The sequence below is a fragment of the Phycodurus eques genome, chromosome 15 (genome assembly GCF_024500275.1).
Source record: "Phycodurus eques isolate BA_2022a chromosome 15, UOR_Pequ_1.1, whole genome shotgun sequence".
Classification (NCBI taxonomy): Eukaryota; Metazoa; Chordata; class Actinopteri; order Syngnathiformes; family Syngnathidae; genus Phycodurus; species Phycodurus eques.
Genome location: NC_084539.1, coordinates 20,658,821 through 20,683,413, shown reverse-complemented (window position 1 = coordinate 20,683,413; position 24,593 = coordinate 20,658,821). Strand labels below are relative to the sequence as shown.

Below are 24,593 nucleotides of genomic sequence, written 5' to 3'. Positions count from 1 at the left end.
TTTCATCAAATCTATATTTCTTTGAACTGGAGGCTTTGTTAGTTATGTGCACTTTATTCTGTATTTTATTCAATAGTTCCAGAGAAATACAGTTGTGCCTTGAGATATGAGTGACTCGACACACAAGTGTTTCATGAGAAGAGCTATCATTCGAGCGATTTCTAGCTTTGACTTGCAAGGACAGATTTGAAATACAAGCACGCCCAGAAAGCAAGTGCAGTCAAGGACAAGTTTGAGTTTTGTTTGTTGTATTGTAGTGAATTTACTGTGATTATTTTGTATGCTTAAAAAGAAAATCCTGAAATGAAGTATTTTTTACCTGATCAAAAATGAAAAGTATTTTATCTTTACCTTTAATCTTTGCCCAAATCCTGCGCGACTAATTTATTTTTAATTATTTTTTGTTAACGTAAGATTCAGCTTTATTTTTCTATTTCCCGAGTTTTACAGCAAATGCTCCAAAAAATCCCCCCAAAATCATGAAAAAAAGTACACGATTAAAAAATATTTTTAATTGACCTATAAACCGTGCCCAAGTTCTGCAGTCCTGTCCTAATTAATAACGATGACGGTGTTGTAATTATTGAAAAGTATCAATATCGGTATCAGCGATACTGACTTGGTATCGAATCGATGCCTAATTTTGCAGTATCGCACACCACAAGGCCAAACATTCAATAGGACTTCATATTGCCAGTTTTTAGCTTAAGTGCTGTTTTGAAGCAACACTGTGGTGCTTTAAAAGTGCATAAATATGATTAGTCACAAGGTCAGTCCATTCCAACAACATCATCTAATAAGTCTAACTATGATATACTCCATATGCAGATGCATATTCCCCGAGTGTGCCTTTTTCGGATTGTAATTTGTTTTGACCTTTATGCGGACACATCGCAGTGCGTGTGTGTAGGCGCGCGCATGTGTGCGCGAGCGCGTGTGTCTTTATAGCTGGCGAGTGAAGTGTGTGTGAAGTGTCTGTGTATTGGAAAGTCTCCTCAGCTCCGAGGCACAAGTGGCGGCGCGGCGGAAGGATTAAAATGCTAATAAAACAGGCAGGATGCATTTGCAGGTTTTTAAGCCTGATGAAATATGCATGACTCCCCGTGTCGCCGACACGGAGGACGCCGCACGCCTAATGCCACTGACACCGCCGCGGACAGGTTTTTTTATGCCGTAGATAAATGTCGTCTTAACCTCTGACATTATCCATCAGTCGACCTACCTGCCTACCTATCTATCCACCGAGCTACCTTTCACTAATCGATCTACGTACGTACTTGCCTACTGACCCCTATCTACCTACAGTTCCTCCCAACTTATCGATCAACCGACCTACAAACGAACCTACAAGCACTACCTACCTACCCGCTTACGCGTCTCTCTACAAACCTCCCTACCTGCCTATCTATTGCCCTGTGCGCCTACTTGTTTAACGACATACCTGTCTACCAACTTACCGAACTACCAACCTACCTACCTTACCGCCTAAGTATTTACCCAACTATGGATCAACCTAACTTTTGTACACTAGTTTCCTACTGACTTTATGATTTGCTTTAATTGGACTTTAGGGGTATGTTTCCGCCCCCCCCCCCTCCCCCCCCCCCCCAATCGTCTCTTTCGAATATGTTAATGTATTTATTGCCCTCTGTCATGCAATCAGATGTTATTTTTATACCTTTCATTTTCCAAACATGATTGTCGGGAACATCTCTCGCGACGTCTTTGCTTGAAGGTAGCGACCCGGCAGCAGGCGCTTCGATTTTTATTTTTTATTTTTCTTTAATGGTCCATTTCATTATTCCCAATGGCCCCTTTTGCTTTCAAATCCAATCCCGCATTAACAGGACAAACCTAACTATTTGTCCACCGTGATGGATCGTCTGTCTCGGGCAATTTCAGCAAAAGTTGACCGCGTCGTGACCTGTAAACAACGACGGCCTGCTAAGATGAGACGCGGATCTTGAAAAAAATATATATATAAGCTCAGTTCAGTGCTGGGTCGTAAACAAAGAAATTGCATTTTTTCTGGTTGGTGTGGCAGCAATCCACAGGACTGCGTAAACAAATACTGCGTAAACAAATCTGATACTACACTGATACGCAGTAGTACTATTCAGTCTTCGCTAGCAAAACGGTTTAGCATTGTCAGTCTATGTAGGAAGAAACAGAAAGCTGAGGACAATGCTATGTAACATAAGTTTTAATAACTTCATAACCCCAAGGATAGGGAGTTGGGCTTCGTTAGTTAGTTCTGTTTTCGGTTTGTTAGGATTAGTTAGTCAAGGGGCTCGAGTTGTTTAGGAGCTGGGATTGGCTAGGGTGAGCTTTGTTTTGGGTTCATGTTCGTTTAGGTTTAGTAAAGATTTGGCTTAGGGTTTGATGTTAGTTGTTTGTTATCTGGAGCTTTTTAATTGCCACTCAAAAGAGCAAGGACATACACATACGGCGAAGACTCTTCTTAACTTCTGCTAACCACCCAGGCTAAACTTAGATCCTCCCCAACAGATCTAGATAGATCACTATTGGTATTTGACGTACGGTTGTGGCAGCAAGTGGAGCATGTTGTTAAGAATTATGTTAAAAACACATTAGTGGTTGTTTAATATCAGGAGAACTTGTCTAAAGACCTTAATGTGGCGATAGGAGGTGACAACTGGCTAATTAGCATCAGTTTATATGCTAAAAAAGTGCCTTTAGGATAAATACAGTAGTTGGTCATTGATTCTCTGAGATGACTAAATTGGTTTGGTACAAGAAAGACCTGACTACCCTGCTCGCAGTGGCACTTTTCAAAGATTGCCAAAGTTACAAACCATCCAGGAATCAAACTTTCTCTGAGGCGAGCCACTTCGGTTTGCCTCCTCTCTTTTACTGTTCTAAGCGACTCCTCGCATCAAGTCCTCTGCTTTCTTTTACCTCGCCTCCCTGTTTACGCGTCCCGTGTTTGTTCGTTCTCCGACCCGTCTTCACCTTTGCGGCAGACTCAAAAAGAGGAGCTACAAATCATATCAAAGCATAGCACAAGCGCCATCGCACTTGATTTCCGACAAATATTCTCACAACTGGGGCTCATGTATGCGGTATGGCTACAGTAATCTCCCGTTTGGGTTAGCTTTTTAAATAAGGGTTTCAGAACAACAGGGTTCCAAATCATGGTTTCTAGCTTGCGTCAGGGTTTCAAGTTTGGGTTTCAAACATGGGTAGGGTTTCAAATTAGGTTTGCGAGCCTTGGTTAGGGTTTCAAATTTGGGTTTCAAACAGGGTCAGCCAGGGTTGCAATATATTAGATAAATGCAATACATTGACGTGTAGATTTCAATTTAAAACATTTTTGAATTTTGGGACTAAGAAACTATTTCCTTTACTCATGGAAATGTCTTTCTTTGCCTTTATCTAAGGAGTAAAGCGTAAATTACTGTTCGAGCTGAACGACACTCAGAGACCACTCGCCAGTGTGAGCCAGAGACCACTCGCCAGTGTGAGTCACCCCGTTCCAGTTTCCCAGGACACAATTGAGACAGACATTCAGGTTGTCAGTGGGTATGATGTCAAGGCCATGTGTGCAGTTTATGCAAGACCAAACAATCCTTCAGGATGCCTGGGGATGTAGACATAACAACCAGACACCTGGGTATGTGGACATAACAACCACACACCTGAGTATATGGGCTTGAAAGTGGCCAATCTGGAACACAGGAGAGTTGCTTGTCTGTATGAATTATGAACCTTGAGGTTGGAACAAAACACAAACTTTGTGATTGATAAATGCAATGAATGGAATAATGAATATAGTCAAACAATGTGAAAATAGCTCTGCTCATGTTGTCTGTCTCTTAGCAGGAATTAAAGTCGCTCGTCCCTTTTCTGATAAATAGTCGCCAGGGTGGTCGGAAAGGTTGCTAATTAAAGCAACCAAATGGCTAAGTTGGCGTCACTAAACTATGCTTTTGTAAACTAAACGAGGTGCTCTCTGTTCACAGCCCTGTTGTTAGTGGAAGCAGAACACATCAGCTAGCAATGCTAGTTAAATATTGACTTCAAATCAATTGAATTTACTTAATTTTTCTTTTTTATGAATTAACCTCAGTTTTAGGTCACCTTGGTGATGCGTCCGTATTGTGCCTGACCCTGCCGCTATTTTTGTTTTTCAGGAATGGGTGACGGCGACCGACTTGCTCATCTCCCTGGACAGGCTCAACACCTTCGGTGACGAGGTCTTCAAGGACGGCAACGTCTTGCGATCGTACTTCTACGCTATCTCTGATTTCTCCGTGGGTGGCAGGTAACGAACGCCTGAAACTGCGCAGCCGAGCCCCCTCCAAACAGGAGTCAACCTTGCGTGTCTTCATTTTGTTTTGTTAATTTTTGTTTTTGCCGTTTAACTGCATAATATGTGAACTGTGTCTGTGTATTTATATATCGCCCCCATAGTGTCGTTGACTGCTAATCAACTGCTGCATGAGCAGGCTAAATCATATCAATAGGCGCTCGAGCTGGCGGTTGATGAACAACCTGTGAATTAACTGAAATAACTTCTCTGCGGCATATTGCTGCATTCCGCTTTTATGAACTCTACACTCATTTTTTTATGACATTTGGTGCCATTTAACTGAATGCTGCTGATCCTAGATTTGGTTGACGGTCAGTCGCTTCGTGGCTTTGTTGCTTGGCTCGTTGTTTCGTTAATGGGTTGGTGAGATGGTCACTTTGTTTGTTGGTTAATTAGATGGTTTAGTTGGTTGGTTATTTGGTTAGTTATTAATTTTTGGATTGGATTTGTGTAAGTCAGTAAGTGAAAATAAAATCCACAACATTCCAACACGTGCCCAGTCTCCACCTCTGAGAGTGTTTGTGTTTGTGGTACCAGCTGCTGTTTTGGTACGCAATATAGTTAGTTAGTAACAAAACCCAAAACATTAGCACGTGTAAGTCGAGCTAAGTCTCGACATTTGTGACACTGTTGTGACAATGCTTATGGTAGCTGCTGCTGTTTTAGCTGGACACTGAGTTCACATGGGCACAGCATGGGTCTATGCGGGGGGGGAAAAAAAAGCAGCAGTGAGACTTAAGACTGCAGTTGTTTACGACTCTCACTGACGAAAGAGAAGCAGGCGGCACCTCGCCCAGCGCAGGTAGAGCTGTTAAGTATTTGCGACGAACCCTTCAGCCGGAGTTTCAAATTGATCTGACACCTGTCACCACCGCTCAGGCTCAGCGGCGCGGCCGTGACAGATCGCCCGGCAACGTCCCGACACCTGAGGGAGGAGACCCGCATGACAACGTGTTAGCCAGGCGACACATGCCGCTTTCACGACACAGTCATAACCGGCGCTGGCACGGCGCGGGCATGGCCCGGGTCGACACCGTGACATTTTAATAAAAACACGCATGTTGCACGCACATTACGAGAATTACAAGCTAAATGGCCTTTATGTTGACGTTCGTTGTGTATTTCTGGCACTCTGAAATGTATTCCGCCGCCTTTGTCTGAGTGACGGCAACAGTAAGTGAAGCCTCGAGCGAACTGCAGTATAGCGATGTGACGCACGGCATCAGTCATCGACAAGACCGGTTGCAGTCGCTTGGCACAACCTGCTGACACTGCCGCGAGATGGCGGACACCTCCGGGAGGACACTGCTGACACCTCTGCACGCAAAAAGGCCAACGTAATCATATTTTGACGCTTGCTCTTTTTTGTGGGTCAGTTTGTTGTCTGGTTGATTCATTAGTCTGGTCATGACTCAGTTAGTTGGTTCACTTGTTGATGGGTTGGTTGGCTGTCAGTTAGTTTTTTTATTTAGTGAGTTTATGTGTTTGTTCGTCTGTTAGGTAGTCGGTTGCTTTGTTTGTTGGTTGGTTATTCAAGTAGTTCATTAGTGGTTGGTTAATTGTTTGGTTGTTTTGTTGAGTTAGTCAGGTATTTACATGATTTTCTTAAGTTTGTTAGCTCGTTAGTTAAAATAGCCAACCAATCAACTTACTAATTACCTTAGTGTTTACTGTGGTAAGTCTCAAACTAACCCAAAGTTACTACTTTACCCCTATTACGTACTTGGTTACATGGTTAGTTTGTCTGGACAGTCGGTCTGTTGCTTAGTTAGTTGTTGGTCATGAACGTACCACAATAACACATGTGCGCCATCCTCAGATGCAAGTGCAACGGCCACGCCAGCGAGTGCGTGTGGGCCGAGCGCGGTAGAGACGGCGGAGGCGAAGGCCTGGTCTGCGCCTGCCAGCATCACACGGAGGGGGACGACTGCCACAGATGTCAGCCCTTCTACCGGGACAGACCCTGGGCGCGAGCCACTGGGGAATCGGCTAACGAGTGTCTGCGTAGGTTTTCGTCACTATCACACACCCGGCGAAGAATAACATCGCAAATAACATTTGGGAATTCATGGAGAGCGCGCAGTCCAAAAGTTATAGTTAAAGTCTCGTTACTTTCACTTGTTCGTTAGTTACTTACTTAGCAAAGTTTAGCAAAAATTACAGAACCAATTTCTGCAAGATGTTAGTTCGTTAGTTAGTTAGTTAGCAATGTTTTGCAAAGATTATTTCTGCAAAGTATCAGTTGCTTTATTTAGCTAGCTAGTTAGTGGGCAATCTTTAATGCAAACTATTTAAAAAACATTTCTGACAAAAGTTAGTTAGTTAGTTAGCAATGTTTTGCAAATCTATTTCTGCTAAATATCATTTGCTTTAGTTATTTAGCCAGGTAGTTAGTGAGCAATGTTTAATGCAAACTAAAAGAAATAAAAACAATTCTGACAGAAGTTAGTTAGTTAGTAATGTTTTCCAAAAACTATTTCTGCAAAATGTCGGTTGCTTTAGTGAGTGAGTGAGTGAGACTTTTTACTCAGACTCTGAGCCGTGATTTAAAAATAACGCTTTTAAAACCATACAGCGTGTGCCCAACTTAGAGGATGACATGAATTTAAAAAAAAATAATAAAGGCCGCTGTCGTACGTTCTATAAATATGCGGGAATTCTGGAACACACTGTACCTTTGAAGCGGCATCTGTGTTTTTGTGTGGACGTGTACATTTGATGTAGCGTTGCACATCTGTTTGCCAGAAGCATCAGCAGTGTGTGTGTGTGTGTGTGTGTGAATCGGAGTGTTTATCAGGCTTGGCTCGTCACACTTTGACGGAAGGCTGTCAGGGGGGACTCGGAATTGGCTGCCTTTGGGGGAACTAAAAACATAAAGCCTGCAAGTAGCCCCCATTGAAGTCGATTTTGCTGCACGCTTGTTTTTAATTACTCCTACTCTTAATTCCAAGCAGCAGCCGCTTTAAATAGACTAGCAACTTAATCAGAGCCGACTAATGCTAAATAAGTCAGAGAAAAGACAGAATGTGGAGTCTGTCGTGCGCGTAAAAATCATGTTGGTTCAATTTTTGGCCCAGAAGTCTTTGAAATTATGCGTCAGCCACCATACTGGTCTTCCACTACAAAGGACTGCTAATTATCGTGAGCAGAAATAATAAGAAGCCAGAGATTAATATCTTTTAATTCTGCAACATTAAGCTATGCTCATTTAATACAACAGCATTTTATTGGTGGGATTTTTGTATGGGAAAATGTTAGTTAGTTAGTTAGTTAGTTCGTTGAAAAATGAACGGCACCTTGTCAGCCAGGCGAACGTCCACCAGACCAAACCCAGAGGAACCATCCTGGGGGCAAAGCGTACCTCCTGGGGGGGGGGGGGTTGGTGGTGTCGCGTTACCCAAATTAAAAGAGTGCTCAGGGGCAGCCAATGGGACTCTGACGTGCTGCGCAAAGAGCCTCCGAGGAGACGTGAGCTCGCGGCCTCTTTTAAGTGCAACGACAATGCGGCCACTGCTGCGGTAAGTGCACGCCAGACTGCGGTGAGAGCGCCGCATGTGGACCCTTTCACATTTATGTTGCTGTGCGCTGAAAGTGTTTTTCACTCCACTGGAGACCAAGCAATTTCACCAAACGTTGCCTCTAAAATTGTACAAAACCTCTTATTTGAAACCTTAACGTGAAACCCTTATTTCAAATCTCAACATTTGTTTGAGATCCTGATTCAAAACCCTACCCCAGACCTCAAACCCTGATTTGATACCCAAGACCTTATTTTGAAACCTCAATTGGAATTTCTAACCCTCATTTAAAACCCTACTCCAGTTTTAAAGTTCTAATTTGAAACGCTAAGCCTTGCTTGAAACCCTAACCTAACTTCAAACCCCATCCCTGGCTTGATGGCCTAACCCAGGCTTAAAACTTTAGTTGGATGCCTTAAACCAGGCTTGAAACCCAAACCCAAGCTTAAAAACTAAACCTTGATTGAAACCTTAACTCGGACTTGAAACCCTTATTTGAAACGGTAACTTGTAACCTTAACCTAGACCCTACACCTGAAATGAAACCCTAACCCTTGATAATAACCTTAATTTGAACCCCTAGCTTGAAAACCTTAATTTGTAATCCTTGTATGAAGCCCTAACCCTCATGTAGGCTTCAAACCCTGACCTAGGTTTGGAATCATAATTTGAAACCCTAATTCAAACATGAAACCTTAAGTTGAAACTCTAACTTGGAACCCTAACCTAGGCTTGATACCCAAACTTGAAACTTCAACGCTTGTTTGAAACCCTAACCCAAGTTTAAAAGCTTAAACCTCTGTTGGAACTATAATTTTAAACCCTAACCCAGGCTTAAAACCCTAACTTTGAGCGCTAACCTGTAACCCTGACCCAGCCTCTGAAACCCTAACCCAACCTCGAAACACTCAACCTCGTTTGAAACAATGATTTGTAACCGTAACCCAGACTTGAAACCCTTACTTGAAGCTCTCACGCGTAACCCTAAGCCAGGCTTGAAACTTGAACCCGAATCTTTGCTATAAACCTTCATTTGAAGCCCTAATTAGAAGCCTTCATTTGTACGAAACCTCTGCGACCTAACCTGCGACCTAACCCTAACCTCGGCTTGAAATCTCAAACCTTTTCTTGAAACCGAAATGCCAAACCCTAAGTCGAGCTCAAACCTCTACACCTTGTTTGAATCCATCATTTGAAACGACCCCGAACCCAGCGTTGTTGTCCTGCGTCACCCGCTGCGAACCTTTGCAAAACATTGCTATTTTTCTTTCAAATAAGGCAAGCTGTTACATAGCTGGCTTATTAGCAATGGGTGGGGTGTGCTGGTGGGGGGTAAGCATATGGCTAATGCTAGCACAACAGAGAGCGAGAGCGCTGTATTCATAATAAAATGAGCAATTTCACCGAAATCCCCCCTCAGGGTTGGCTGGGCAAAAACTAGGGAGGGATTTGCAGCTCGGAGCTACGATGCTGCCTTATCGGCTGACTAATTTGCTCTTGTATCAACACAAATGATAAATTACGCTATCTCGGCTTCCCCCCCGACGGCGGACCGACTCCTCATTAGGCCCGTGTGAAATGAGATTAGCAACCGGCTTGGAAAACGATCATCCAATCCCAGAACGCCCCATATCACCGCTTATATCCCTTCACCCGGGTGTTTATTTCCGTTCTTTTCTTCATATCCTCCTTCAGGGTGCGACTGCAACGGCCGCTCGGACCTGTGCGCTTTCGACGTGGAGCAGTACCGCGGCACGGGCAGCGGGGGGCGCTGTCTGGAGTGCCGGGACAACACGGACGGCGCCCACTGCGAGCGATGCCGGGAGAACCACTTCAGGCGGTCGCCCGACCAGCCCTGCCTGCCCTGCAACTGCAACACCGACGGTAAATTGTCCTTCCCACTTGAAGTTTACTGACACAAAACAACAAAAGACAATTATTCAACATTGTATCTTTAAGCACCAAAATAATCGCCCAACCCAGCTACAATAATTTCATCTCACGAAAGTCCGCTATCTTAATGTAATGTAATAACATATAACGCAAAATGCCATAGACAGGCTAACAGAACTCAGGATCGTTGTTATGGTAATTATATATCTTCAACATACACAGAGCAGCAATGCATACACGCAGAGTATACATCAATAAGAGTTCAATAATATATATTTACACACAAATATTCTAATGTTCCAAACCACATCATCATCCAATGAAAATTGACTAGCTTAATGCTAACATATAAGATGAAACGCTATAGATGGGCTCGCAGAAATTCGGTAATTATTTATCTTCAAACAATTGCTACTTTAACACATACAGCGCAGCAACGCATACAAACATACAAAGTATACGACAATATTCAGTATGTTAACACACTCTATACACTAAAACTGTTTTTTACTTCACCTGAGAGCAAACAATTTAAACAAACATCTCTAAAATAGCACAAACCCCCATTTGAAACTTGAATTTCAAGCCCTAACCCGGCCTTGAAACTGTGATTTCAAACTCTAACACTTCTTTAAGACTGATTGGAAACCCTAACCCTTGTTTGAAAACATATTTTGCACACGTAACTCCGCTTTGAGACACTAAGTTAAATCTGTAACGCTTGTTTTTAGACCCAAATTTGAAACCCAACACCAGGCTTCAAACCCTGAAAACCTAACCCAGGCTTGAAACCCTAACTTGAATCCTTAACCCTTATTTTGAAACACAGTTTCTAAACCCTAACTCAGACTTGAAATGCTGATTTCAAGCCCAAACCGTTGTTTTGAAACCTTCATTTGAAAAGCCAAACCAACCTTGAAATGCAACTTTGAAACCCTCATTAAAAAACGCAACTCGAGCCTGAAACCCTCATTTTAAACCATAACCCATACTTGAAACTCTAATTTGAAGCCCTAAACTTTGTCTGAAACCCTTATTCGAAAAGCCAAACCCTGGCCTGAACTCGAAACCATAACCCTTGTTTGAAACCCCGACTTGAAACCACAACCCTGGTCGGAAACACCCATTCGAAACCCTGACCCTTGCTTTATTGCCTTGCAGTAATTTGGAATAAATAACGGACGGCTGTCTGCCGGCATGGGATTCTGATTTTGCGATGTAATTCCTCGACGGCGCGAGGCGATTGTCCCGTCTATCGATCGCACGCGATAACGGACTCCATCCGCCGTGCGTTCGGCTGCCGGCCGCAATGCCCCAGTCGCTCTTTTCTCTCCATTAACCCGAGCGGGCGGCGTGTCCACATTATTTCCCGCTCGCCCGGCCTCCTGTTTCCCTAACACAAATCCAATTCTCTTATTCCCGGAATTGATTAAGCGTGCATCGATCGCTCATCGCCATAACCCTTATGGTTTGCCATTTTCTCTCTTTCATGTCTTCCTGCCGTCACCGCCCCCGGCCCGGCAGGCTCGGCGAGTCTGCGGTGTGACAGCGAGGGACGATGCGCGTGCGGCGGCCGAGGCGTGACGGGCGACAAGTGTGACACGTGTCGCCCGGGTTTCCACTCGCTCGGCCCCGGTGGCTGCAGGTGAGCAACAAGACAACAACAGCGGCGGTGGGCCGTCAGTCCCTTGCCGGCAGAAGCGCTGACCTACATTTACAACCGAAATTCTAATACAGTGGTGCCTTGAGATACATGTGACCCCCACTTAGCAATTCTTCGGCATACAATCTGTCTTTCGGGCCAATTTTCTGCTTTGACTTGCGAGTTTTCTTATTACAAAAACATAAAAAAGGTTTCGGGGGTTGAGACGGGAATGGATTATGGCATTTCCATTTATTTCAATGGAAAAAGATGTTTTGAGATAAACGTACTTTGAGTGACAAGCATGGTCACAAAATGAATTCAAGTCGTATCTTAAGGCACCGCTTTAGTGCTTTGCTGCCACCCTGTGGCATCTATAGGTATTTCTCAACTTTTTCTTAGCGGAGATGTCAGTTTCTCGCAGATTTTCATTATTCCTGTTTCTTTAACCAATCAGATTTCAAATTCGCCTCACAGGTCCACAAGCCGGCCCCCAATAACGTCAGTACTTTTCCGTCCTCTGATTGGTCAGTCTGAGCAAGCCAAGTGAGACCGGAGCTCCTCGTTTCATGACGTGTTGTCACTGCCCTGCTGTAAGAAGTAATTGGAAATTGTAATAGGAATTGGACGAAATCTCTAGCACAAGTTCACCTTTCATAGAACAGCTGAAAACGTCCAACTTCACCCTCAATTGGCTGCTCCAGGGCAAAATGGCTGACTTCCTGTGTCTCTCTGGGCATGGCTTCTGGAGACTTTTTTGTGGGTCCACTCATGATAGACATGCTTACCAAACGGCAAGTTGCGACGTGAAACTGGTTTCATGGGCTGAATTTTAAAAAAAACAGGTTTTCGGGCGGTGCAACACTGAGTTATCAAAGTTTTGTCTTAATTGCGGAGTCATCAAAGTTCCTGCCATGCTCCACCTACAAGCTGCGACCAGATATCAAACTTTTCGCAATTCAACATCGAAACTCTGTCTACTATACGTAGTTGAAATTCGGTCAAAGTCTCTCAGATGAATTCAACTTTGGCCAACAAGACCCCAAAAATGGCCACTTCAAACAAAATGCCTGACTTCTTGGGTCTTTTAAGACTTCGTGAGACTTCCTTCTGAGTCTACTTGTGATAGACATGCTTACCAAATTTCACATTGCAAAGGGAAACCGGCTCCGACCTCGTAACAAGACAACATTGTCACAAAAGTCGACTTCAGAAATAGTGTAGGGATTACAATGTTGTTTCCAAACAAGCTGCATGTTCATGCGTTTTACATTAAGGCGAACCAAGCAGTACACACGACAGCATTATCATCTGCAGCACGTTTGCATAAGAGCATTAGTTAGCGGATCACATTAGCATAATTTTAGCAGCAAATCCTGACGCGGCGGCTGACTGGCGGAAGACAATGTTTTAAAAAAGCCTCCCATCGTTTCTCCCCTCACTGCCTCACCGACTCCCCTCCGCTGCGGTTGCTAGCTCGTCGTAGCGCACGTGCGTGTGAAGATGACCTCTGACCATACCTGCTTGTTGCCATGGCGACCACATCCATCACCTAAACTTCAGAGGAGAGATTGAGGCGCAGGAGAAAAATATTCTCCTTCGTCGACTGTCTTGCCCATAAAACCACCAACAACAACAAAATCATCAACAATACAATACAATCAAGTTGATTTTGAATCATTGACAGAAACACTGAGGCCTTTCAAGTCAAGACAAAATGATCATTTGCTAAGTTTTAAATTGATAAACTTTCCGAAATATCAGAGCAATAATTCGATGGAGTTGGTTTTTCGAGGACACCTAGAAATGACCAAAATGATCTTAAAATGGCCGCTTTAAACCAAAATGGCCAACTTGCTGTACCTTTTCATGTACGGCTTCTCATGATAAACATGCCCGCCAAATTTCATGTTGCTAAGTAAAACTGGCTTCAGGAGCTGCATTTTCAAAAGATTTCTTGGAAATTTGCCTTTTACGGCTGAGTCTTCAATGTTCATTGTGGCTCCGCCCTCACACAATTACAAAAACTCACTGTCGAGTGTGAACAGGTATAGTTCAAATTGTGTCAGGTGGCAATCTGACAAAATCTCAGGCAGGAGACCTGGAAACGGCCAAAGTTTCCTCAAAATGGGCACGTGAAACCAAGGTGGCTGACTTCCTGTGTCTATTCAGGCAGAGTTTCTTGAGACTATTTTGTGCGTCTACTCGTGATTGTCATCAGTGCTGAATTTATTGTTGCTAAGTAAAACTGGCTTTGGGGGCAGAATCTTCCAAAGATTTCATCAAACTTTGTGTTTTCCGGCGACTCCTCAATCGTCACTGCCACAATTTGCCCGCGTCAAACCAAAATGGTTGACTTCCTGTGTCTTTTGTGCGTCTACTCTTGATAGACGTGTCCGCCAAATTGAAAGTTAAACTTAAGCTGGCCGTGGAGGCTGAGTTGTCAAAAACATTCACTACAAATCGTGAATGTCGGCGCAAGAATTCCACTGATTTGAATGGCGGCTGTCGACATTTGTATGCGTTTCATCCACAGTCTTGCGATTATTAAGATGACCTTATTATTATTATTATTATTATTATTATTCGGGGTATGGTTGATAAGGACTTCTCTGCGTGAGCGCATGCAAAGGGTATGTTTTCTCTAGTTTATATTCAAGGTGTATACGTCCATCTCGGCGCTCCCTGACCCGCTCCACCTGCTGGGCGGAATGTTAATTCTTCTCGTGTTGATCACCACTAGGCCACATCATTAGAAACACCTCTACATTCTAATTAGGTTTATGGGATTGTCGAAGTCCAACCAAATCGTATTTCGTGGGTTATCGTTATTACCATACATTTAGCTAAAATCGCGTACAGTTTGCCAGATACACACTGCACACGCACGACAATAACGCGCACGGGTGCCCCAAGGTATGGCTTTCATATCGCTGCCTCCGTTTTAAATCAAATCAATGCAAAGACGCATTACATTTGGGTATTATGCTTTACTTATTGTTTAGTTGATGCTTTATTTCCTGAAATCCGAAGTGGGACATGCACGTTGCGATGAGATAGGAGGACGCCGATGCGTCGCAGGTTCGGTTACCTTATGGCCATTTGTTACACAGATTAGATTTAGTGAAACACGGAGAGAATGCAGACATCCCGGTTGCACACAAACACACGCACGGGCGCGCGCGCACACACACACGCATGCAGCACTTTCCATCATAGATGCTGAAAAATCAGGCGGCTGAGCAACAGTGTGAATTATTCAGCCCACTGGAGCAGAAACAAGAGGAGACGCTTTTGCTGGAAGATAATTAAATTATTTGCAATAGCGCCTCTCATTAAAATTAGATTTGCTGTTCCAAACAAAAGCAATCAATCGCAAAAGCCCGCCAAGCACTTTTTTTCCCTACCCTTAACGCCCCCCCCCCCGTCTTTCTTCGTCTTTTTGTGCGGCTGACTCACCGCGTTTGTTGACTTTCTGTCCCCCAGGCCGTGCGAGTGCGCCCCCGGTGGCAGCGAGGGCGTCTGCTCGCCGCTGGACGGCGGCTGTCGCTGTAAGGCCAACGCCGAGGGGGGAGGCTGCGGCAGGTGAGGCTACAACAATTCTGACAAATGTGATTTTCAATAATTGTGTGTGTGTGTGTGTTGGTTTGTGTGAAGATGCAAGCCAGGCTTCTTCAACCTGCAAGAAAACAACCCGGCTGGCTGTCAGCCGTGTTTCTGCTTCGGCCACTCGCTGGCCTGCTCCTCGTCCGGCGCCTTTGTGGCCGTCAACATCACTTCGGATTTCATGGAAGGTAAACTATCTGGAGGGCCAGATTTTCCATTGACTTTTGGTATGTTTGACAATAAGCAGCTCCACTTTAGCATATCAATAGTGTTTGTTTGGATTGCATAAAACTGGGGGACACATGGGAAGGATTGGTTCAAAACGGCCTTTTTAAGAGCATTTTGGCCATTTTCAGGGGTCCTTCAAAGATAAACCTATCCAAAGAGTCATCATAAAAGACAAAACTGATCGCTCACAAGTCCTCAGTATCGACTCCCAAAATTCTGCCTCCAAAGTAACTGTAACCTAGCAACATGAAATTTAGTAGGCATGTCGAGACCCACAGAAGAGTCTCAAGAAGCCATCATTGAAAAGACACAGGAAGTCGGAGATGTTGGTTCGAATTGACCATTTTCGGGTCACCATTTCCAGGTGTCCTTCACAGACAAATTTATCGTAGGAATTTTGTCCGATTGCGACCAAATTTGAGCAACATTTACAAGGCAGATGGGTGACGCTAAATTGCAGAGAATTTGAGTTTTTGTCTTTGCGTGTGGACAGAGCATGACTTGCCATGAAAGACAGAAGTCTATTAAATCAGCGGACCTCAGACGCAACTCCCAAAGTTTTGGAAAGTTCAGCCCCCAAAGCTGATTACGCTTAGCTTCATAAAATTTGGTAGACGTGCCTATCGCGACTTGAGCGACAAAACAGTCTCAAGAAGCCATGTCTGAAAAGACACGGCGAGTCTACCATTTTGATTTGAAGCAGCCATGATGAGCTCATTTTAGCCATTTCCAGGAGTCCGACAAATACAAGCTCTTCCTATAGATTTTGTTCAAGTGCCTTCAAATTTAAAAAAAAAAAAATTAAGACAGCGGGGTTATGCTAAATTGAGAAGAATTCTGTTTTTGTTGTGACATGCCATAAAACACAAAAGTCTCATGCAACTTAACAGAAGTAACTATGAATTAAAGGTTGTGTTTCCAGTAACTGTTGGCCTGGCATTTCACAGCTTTTCATATTCCTAATTCCCATTTCTCATGAATAGCTACGGCCAACTGCAACCTTTTCAAATGTCTTGTTCGGTCCAGATCAGGACGACTGGCTGGGCGAGTTCTCCGGGGGACGGCTCGACCCCCTGCTGTGGAAGGAGGGCGAAGTCTATTTGCTGCCTCTCTCCGAGGAGGACCCAGGCTTCTACAGAGCCCCGGGTGAGTGCCACGAGAAAATAACAGACATTGAATGGCATCCATGGCCCATCATTGTTCCGGTAGTGGAGCTCCGACCCATGGGAGCATGATTTAGTACGTTTGGTGTCTTATTTTTAGATAGTAAACACCCCCCGCCGTCGTAAATATGTCATTTATACGCGTGTTAGTGCAGCATCTGTAATGCTCATGCCTTGTTTCTGTTATTCCTGAGATTAATTGTGGCATTTGGCAGTGGGTCATGCTGCCGCCCCACCCGTTCCCCCCCACCCCAATCCTTTATCGGAACCATTAGAAGATAAGGGAATAAGCTGGCCCCCGCCGCAGGATTTAGGGCTCATTTCTATCAGCTGCCCCAGCAGCAGAGGCCTGATGGAATTGTCCGCGTTGGAGAGGCAACAAAGTGGAAATTGGCTCCGTTGCCAAGTCGGCTTCTGGCTGCCAAATCCACGAGGACCCTCCAGCGGGGCCCCGCCGTCCGCGGCCAGAAGCAAAACACTCACAAGCCCATTAAACGATGCCTCCTCCAGGGTTTATGCCTAAATTGCGGCATCACGGCGAGCCCTGTGGGACGCCATCAGGGACGCACTGATAGGCGGAGTTACTCTCTTTGGAAAGTAATGAGTTTATGTTGCAATATTACGACAAAGACTGCTTCTGTGTTAATTTCAATTGCTGAATTCCAAAGTATGAACTTCAAGGGCATTGATAACCTTCAATAAAACAGTGTCAAAAAATATGATTTACAGATGGTAAATATTTGAAATTGTGTGCATTTAGCATGTCGTTAAGATTAAAATGTGTTTCAGTAATTCCCCGCATATTCACGGTTCGCTGTTCTCAAATTCCCCAATTCCCGCTTTTGTGTGCCATTTCTGAAATGCCCTAATAAACCACAAAGATGCCGCCAAAGCCCTGTCGAAATAGGAAAGTTTGGTGTTTTCTGCAAAAACAACTAATATTACTTCAGCTTGCTGAGTCACTTACAGTAGTTGTGAAACTCCTCTTAGATTGTGTCTGCATGACTGTACTACACTGCCCCCCGTGGCCAAGTCACGCACACGAGAAGGCGCAAACTGTTTAATTCTTTACTTTCAATTTAATGATGCCGTTACTATATGTTTTTATTAATTACAATGTTACAGAGTGCTATTTTCCTAATTAAAAAATACATTGAAAAAATCTTTTTCAAGTTTTTCAGGAGGCCGCAACTGATTGAATGCATTTCCATTTATTTCAATGGGGCAAGATGATTTGAGATACGCATTTGTTCCTGTGACAGTGACAAAGTTCTATTCTGGAAAGAAAATTCAGGGTGGGTGTTTTCGCTATTTGCGGTAGTGCTTGGTCCCTATTACTAACATTGTAACTCGTGTAACATTAGCATATTCATTATGCATTGCATTATCATATTGCAGGAACACTTTTTGTTTGTTGTTCATAACGTGATATCAGACGCCGATTGTTGGATTTCTGTTCACTATTTTATTTTTATTTTTTTTTTTGTCGCGAGCATTTGTGTCGCCTACCCCCCTTGGCAGTCACATCGTGGGGAGGAGTCCATCAATCGTTTTTAAGAAATTCGAGGCGGTCCAAAGACGGTCTTAGTGATTCACACTACTCCGGAGACATAAGCCGACACTCGGCGGGACCACGCGTCACGCTCGTGCGCTCCCAAATGGCGGCTGACAAGTGGGCGTCGGACTCGGCGGCGACAGCTCCGCGGATAGCCTCTAAGTAAAATGGCGGAGGGGTGTGGGGGCCTTCTCATTTTGTGGTGAGGGAGAGGGGTGGGGGGGGGGGGGGGGGTTGCTGACTTCTCAGTGACAATCAGCAGGCCAGCCAAGCACTGGAGCTGTCACTCCTCGGCGCTTCATCGCTATCATCCGATGGCCGCTTCCGACGTTTTTCATTTGGAATAAAATCTCTCATTGGCATGGACAGCAAACTTTAGCTCGCCACTTTTGACGGTGACTTTGCGTTTTGATACAACGTCTCGGTGCCACGTTACTTACGCCACTATTTAAAAAACACTTTGACACTTTCCCAATTTTTTCAATTGTTTTTATTACTTTTCATTTTTTCGTTGGAACATTACATTACTTTACTTCTGCCAGAATTGCCAGGAAACAAAATTCTCGTAGATATTACATCTTGTTTTCCACTTCTAACGTTTTTGTTTATTATGTGCCATTATTTCATCATAATGCCTTATCATTTTAGTCGTACATGACATCCTGAATTTATCATTAGTTCCATCACTATTGATGAAAAAAAAATCACAATTTCAATCCTACAGACATTCCGACTTCTTTTTAACTACGAACCTTTTCGTTTATTATGTTTCATGATTACATTGTAATTCCTTTATCATTTTCGTCGCATGTCCTTATGTGACACCCTGGAATTGTCTTTACTTCCATCACTAGTGACGAAACAAAACCTTAAAATTTCAATCATAGACATTGACATCTCATATTTCACTACGAAGTTTTTCATTTACCATGTGTCATTATTTAATCGCAGTAATGTCCGTACGTGAGACCCTGAATTTGTCACTATTGACCCAAAAAAAAAAACTCTTGAAATGTCTATCCTAGACATTACCATTTCTTTTTTTGCATTGCGAACTTTTTCGTTTATGTTGCATTATTTCATGGTAATGCCTTATCGTTTTAGTAGCATGTCCGTACCTACTCGTCACTACTTCCATCGTTATTGAGAAAATGCACAATTTCAATCGTAGACATTACGATTTGTCACTGGTGCCTAAAAAAACACTTAAAATTTCAATCTTAGAAATCACCACTACTTTTTTTTTTTTTGCACGATGAACTTTTTCATTTGTTTATGTACCATTCTACCATAATAATGCCTTATTGTTTATATGCAATGCGCCAAAATCATTGTTACTTATGCCACTATTGCTGAAAGACACACGAGTTGAACTCTTCAGAGAAACAAAATTTCGACCTTTGGCGTTTTTTAGAAAGTGTGTTGGAATAAATACGCTTAAAGCATATGAGAGGTCGGAAACTATTTGAAAAAAATATTTCTATATTGTCTTTATATCAAAGATTTTCACTTATAATGGGTGTTTCTGGAACATATCCCAACAGGGGTTTCCTGTATTGCCAGATTAAAACGTCTTTTAAGACAACAAATTTCAACTTTAGACAATATGACTGTTTGTTACACTACGACCTTTTTCATTTATTGTTTCATTTATTCATGTATTTATTTTTTAGCACAACGACTTTATAATAAGTCTGTATGTGACCTAAATCATCCTGACTGTCTAGTAATTTGGAGATGCAAAATTTCAAGCCTTGACATTCTGATTTTGTCATTCGCAACCACCAGTTGCGAATGACAACTTTAATTTATCTGCGGTGTTTGAAATTGAAGACGGTGAGCTTGACGCGGGCGCGATCGTACACCTCCCTCCTGATCCCGGACATCTGCTCGATCCTTGACACAGGGGGGGACTTCAAGTCCCCCATGGCGACCACGCCAGACCGACCGGTGGAGAGCAGCTGCCGAGGTCTTGCGACAAGCGTGATCAGCTGCTCACTGTGGGGGAGGAGTTTAGTGGGGGGTGGAGGGGGGGGGTAGGAGGGGTCGTCTCACTTGAGTCCTTATGGCAATCTGGCGAGGGAAGAAAAATCTCTCTGGTGGAAAGTGAGGGGAGTGAATACAGGCGCAGAGGAGGTGTTTGTTGGAGGCGAGGCATTTATTTTTTTTTCATCTGGACCCTAGAAACAGACATTTCTTCAAATGTCTGATGGAAGTAGGAAGGACTCTATTTGGGATCAGGTGTTTCTTTTATTAAAGTGGGCTTTGGAAAAAAAGCATCTTTACAAGGAGAGAGGCCTTTATTTGTTTTCCAATTGAACGGTAGAAACAGGGAACTTTGTATTCGGGGACAGGTGTTTATTTGTTCAAGTATAAAACAAGTAGATGTCAGTTTGAGGAAAGGCCTTTATTTGTAGAGGCAGACAGCGAAAACAGGTTGGAGTGTACAGCGTTCCCTCGTTTTTCACGGTTAATGGGGACCAGAACCCCCCCCCCCCCCGCGACAGGAGAAAAACCGCAAAGTAGGATTTGCCATCCCTCCCTCTAGGAATTTTCATGGATGTGTATGTGGGTACCAGAATGTTTAACATATGTAAATGAGACAAAGTTATTACTTAAATCTTTCATTATAAAACCTTATACAGTAATTAACATTTATTCTACAGTAATTAACATTCATCAACATTGCCTTCTGAGAGAGGCTCTGTGTACTCACTGTCTTTTCCCTGCAATCAGCAATCCACAATGGCAATGCAGCTTCCGTTTTCACAATTCTCTTATTACGCGGAGTTACCACACGTTTCGCTTCCTTATTGAAGGTTATTGAAGCAGTTTTGCGGATGTTTGCTTCCTCTTTCTTGATGCGCCGCACTGTAGATTCATTCACGCCATAATGGCGTGCCGCAGATGCATAACCTCTGCCCTCTTTAATCATATCGAAAAGTTTCACTTTTTCGCCGATGGTCATCATCTTCTTCCTCCTCTCGGGCGCTTTCGCAGGGGCACGGCGCTTCGGCGGCATTGTAAGGGCTTGCTTAACGAATCCAAAACATTCTCGCTTAAACAAAAAAAAAACTCAACAGCGTGGACGAGACCGGCGAGACACAACAAGGGAAGATGCTGGGTGAGGCGGCGATGATGCGCAGCCAATCAGCTCACGGGATAAATCCACTCGCCCTTTCATTGGTCATAGTTTCGTTGTTTCGTCTAACTTTGGAAACACTGAAGCGCTATTCTTGAGGGTGAGGCCTGTACTTGTTCCGATGGACCTTGGAAACGAGGAAGCATCTATTTGGGGAGAGGAGTTTATTTCTCCCAGCAGACAACCAGGCGGACATCATCATCATCATCATCATCATCATCTTCACGAGAACAAAAAGCAAAACTTGTTGAAATAGCAAAAGCGAGGGAAGAGTAACATGGAGAAAAAAAGTGTAGAAGACGGCGAAGGACAGCCGTCGCCCGCTTCATTCACAGCAGTACAATGATGCGAAAAACGTGTCGCCATGGCGACCCTTCACCCGAGGGCCTGACGTCCGCGCCGCCGCTCAAGCGCATTCCGCAATCATTTCTAACGAGTCACTTCTGCTCAGGCATTCAGTGGGATTTAAAACACCCTACATTTGAAAACATGATATATAGATCCCAGAAAAGGATCTGGTCCTGAGAAATATTTCTGAAGGTTCTAGTCCCAAGAGAATGATCTGGTCCCTAGACGAGGTTGTAGTCCCAAGAGAAGGTCCTAATCCTGAAAGAAGGTACTAGTCCCATGATAATTGTCTAGTCCCAAGCGAAGGTTCTAGTCGTGGAACAGGATCCACTTCCAAGGAGAAAGTTCTAGTCTTGAGAGAAGGTATTAGTCACAAAAGAAATGTCTTGTCTCAAAGGAAGGCACTAGTCCTAAAAGAATGCTCTTGTCCCAAGACAAGGTTGTACTTCTGAGCAAATGTTTTATTCGAGTGAGGTTCTAGTTTTCAAATAAGGTTCTAGTCCAGAAAGAAGGTTTTAATCTTGATAGAAAGTACTAGTCTCAAGAGAAGGTACTAGTCCCAAAAGAATGGTCCCGTGCCAAAATAAGAATCTAATCCCGAGCGATTGGTCTGATCCCCAAAGAAGGTTCTATTCCTCAGAGAATGGTCTAGTCCCAAGTGAAGGTACTAGTCTCAAGACAGTGGTCTAGTCCCAATTGAAGGTTCTTGTCCTGAAACATTATATTCCAAAGTTAAGGTACTAGTCTTGAAAGAAGGCACTAGTCCCCAGAGAAGGTTATAGTCTTGTGAGAAGGCCCTAGTCTCAAAAGAGATTATAGTCTTTAGTGAAGGTTTCAGTCCAGACTTTGAGAATGTACTAGTCTTCAGAGTTGGTACAAGACCTCCAGAGAAGGGTTTAGTCACGGAAGAAGGTACTAGTCCTGAGAGAATGGTCTAGTGCCAGAGAAAGGGTTCTAGTCTTGAGAGAAGGTACTAGTCTCAAGACAGTGGTCTAGTCCCGAGAGGGTTGTTGTCCAGAGAGAGGATTCTTGTCTTGACAGAAAGTACTAGTTCCCAGAGGAAGTTATAGTCTAGACAGAAGATACTAGTCCCATGTCTACTACCAAAAGAAGTGTCTCATCTTGAGAGGTTTTAGTCTCGAGAGCAGGTACTAGTACTAAGAGAATTGTCATGTTCCAAGCAAAGCTTCATAAGTGTTTCTGGTCCAGACGGAAGGTTCTAGTCATGAGAGAAGGTTCTAATCCCATGAAAAAGTCTGAGTGGGGGGGAATAGCGTTTTGTCATTTAGCGCCTGCTTTTATGTTGGGATTTTGATTTTCATCTTTTTCATTTCATCTCGTTTTTTACTGATTAGTTCTTTGGATTTGCCTTGCGCCTGAATGGTGCCACACAGAACGATGATGTCAGCTCGAACGCCCGATAAGAAATGATGAAAAAGTCATTGTTTATTTGCCCGTTACAATCGAATGAATGTCGAAATGTGCCCCGATGAATCATTTAGGGGTTGTTTAAAAATTCATGCTTGCCTCCCTCGCACGTTAAAAGCGCTCGCTTAACCCTCCCCCGACGAGAGAAATTAAACTGATCCTCCTACGCCAGCGGAAAAAGAGTAAGATATGTAAAAATGCATCACAGGCAAGAGCGCAACTTTTTAACTTCATGGTCCTGCTTTTTTTTTTTTTTTTTTACAATTTCAACAAAGCTGTTTTACGGTGAAAAAAATTAAATAAAAAATTGAAAAAAAATCGAGCATCAAAGTAAAAGTACACCTTTCCAATGTTTTGAAGCATGCAAAGGACACCTGCATTCTTAAAAAATATATATAATATAAAAGGACAATTACAGTTTAAACAAAATTCAAACATCAAAATGTTGAATAAACGTTTTGACAATCAAAGCACAGGTGGCCATTTAAAAAATAAATAAATCAATCAATCAAACATCAACCGAGGATTTTTTTTTTCAAACAACAAAGTACAAGTGAGCATTTTGAAAAAACGATTCAACCATCAATCAATAACACATTGAAACAATATATATCAAAGGATGAGTGTAAGTTGATTAAACATTAAAGCATGTTTAAAACTAAAACACTTTTTTTTTTTTTTTTTTTTTTTTTTTTTACAAAGGAAGAGTACATTGAACACAATTCTAACAAAAAACAGGATGAATTTACTTTTTTCCAAATCACAAAGGATGATTTAAAAAAAATAATAATAAGAATTCAACCATCAAAGGACGGGGTGCAGCTGGAAAAAACAATGTTGCATCATAGGATGAATACGATTTTTTTTTTTAATTCAAAAATCGAAGGATGAATACACTTCAAACAACCTTTTTACACTTGTATGACACTTAAGGAATGTCAAAATATGACGTTCAATTGTTCCTTTCTTTCATATGTGCAAGTTGTGATCCAAAGATGATTTTCTTTTCCTGACTTGAAGAAGAAGGAAAAAAAGAAACACAAACAAACTGCTGCCTGGCCTTTTCCCGCAGACAAATTTGCGGGTGACCAGAGCCACAGCTACGGCCAGCTCCTCTCCGTCACCTTCACCTCGGAGACCCCGCAGCTGCTTCCCGACCGCGTCGCCGCGCTGCTCGACGGCTCCGGAATCACGCTCGGCGCCGAACTCGCGCCCGACCCGGCGCGACGGGACGACCCCGGCGTCTTGCCACGGAAAACCTTCGTGGTCCGGTAAGAAACACAACACGAGCTATTTGTTTCGCCATTTTAGCAGGTATAGATAACACCAGCCTGTGTATTCGTGTTCCTTGTAATATATATAGAGAGATATAGAGAGATATATAGAGAGAGATAGAGAGAGGGAGAGAGAGAGAGAGAGAGAGAGAGAGAGAGAGAATGCATGATATTATTTCCTTTTCCTTCCTTTTGTTTTTTTCGTTCTACATGTTCTTGGCCCTGGACATAAACGTGCTCAGAATGGGAATAAATCCGTCACAGGCAAGAAGAAATTCCCTCACCTAGGAATGTTAGGGTCACACGGATGAGGAAATAATGCATATTGGTATGAAGAAAATAGAATATTCAAAAGGAAAAAAAATGAGAATTAAAGTTGTCATTTTTTTTCAAGAATGATTTTTTTCTTTTTTTTTCAAAAGCTGACTTGACGAAAGTCATATTTGTTTCTATAGAAAAAGGT

The 24,593-nt window shown here is 43.2% G+C and overlaps 1 protein-coding gene across 2 annotated transcripts in view; it reads left to right on the top strand.

The window, feature by feature from the left end:
• Positions 1-24,593, top strand: part of lamc3 (laminin, gamma 3) — a 70,755-nt gene that overhangs the window by 17,807 nt on the left and 28,355 nt on the right. Inside the window, exons 2-10 of one of the 2 annotated variants that reach the window (XM_061697627.1) lie at positions 3,402-3,481; positions 4,155-4,285; positions 6,153-6,337; positions 9,547-9,735; positions 11,269-11,389; positions 14,873-14,971; positions 15,044-15,180; positions 16,247-16,366; positions 23,929-24,127. In XM_061697627.1, coding sequence (XP_061553611.1) covers positions 3,402-3,481; positions 4,155-4,285; positions 6,153-6,337; positions 9,547-9,735; positions 11,269-11,389; positions 14,873-14,971; positions 15,044-15,180; positions 16,247-16,366; positions 23,929-24,127 — 1,261 coding nt within the window. The remainder of the gene's footprint in view (positions 1-3,401; positions 3,482-4,154; positions 4,286-6,152; positions 6,338-9,546; positions 9,736-11,268; positions 11,390-14,872; positions 14,972-15,043; positions 15,181-16,246; positions 16,367-23,928; positions 24,128-24,593) is intronic. The other variant, XM_061697626.1, reaches the window with a different exon arrangement.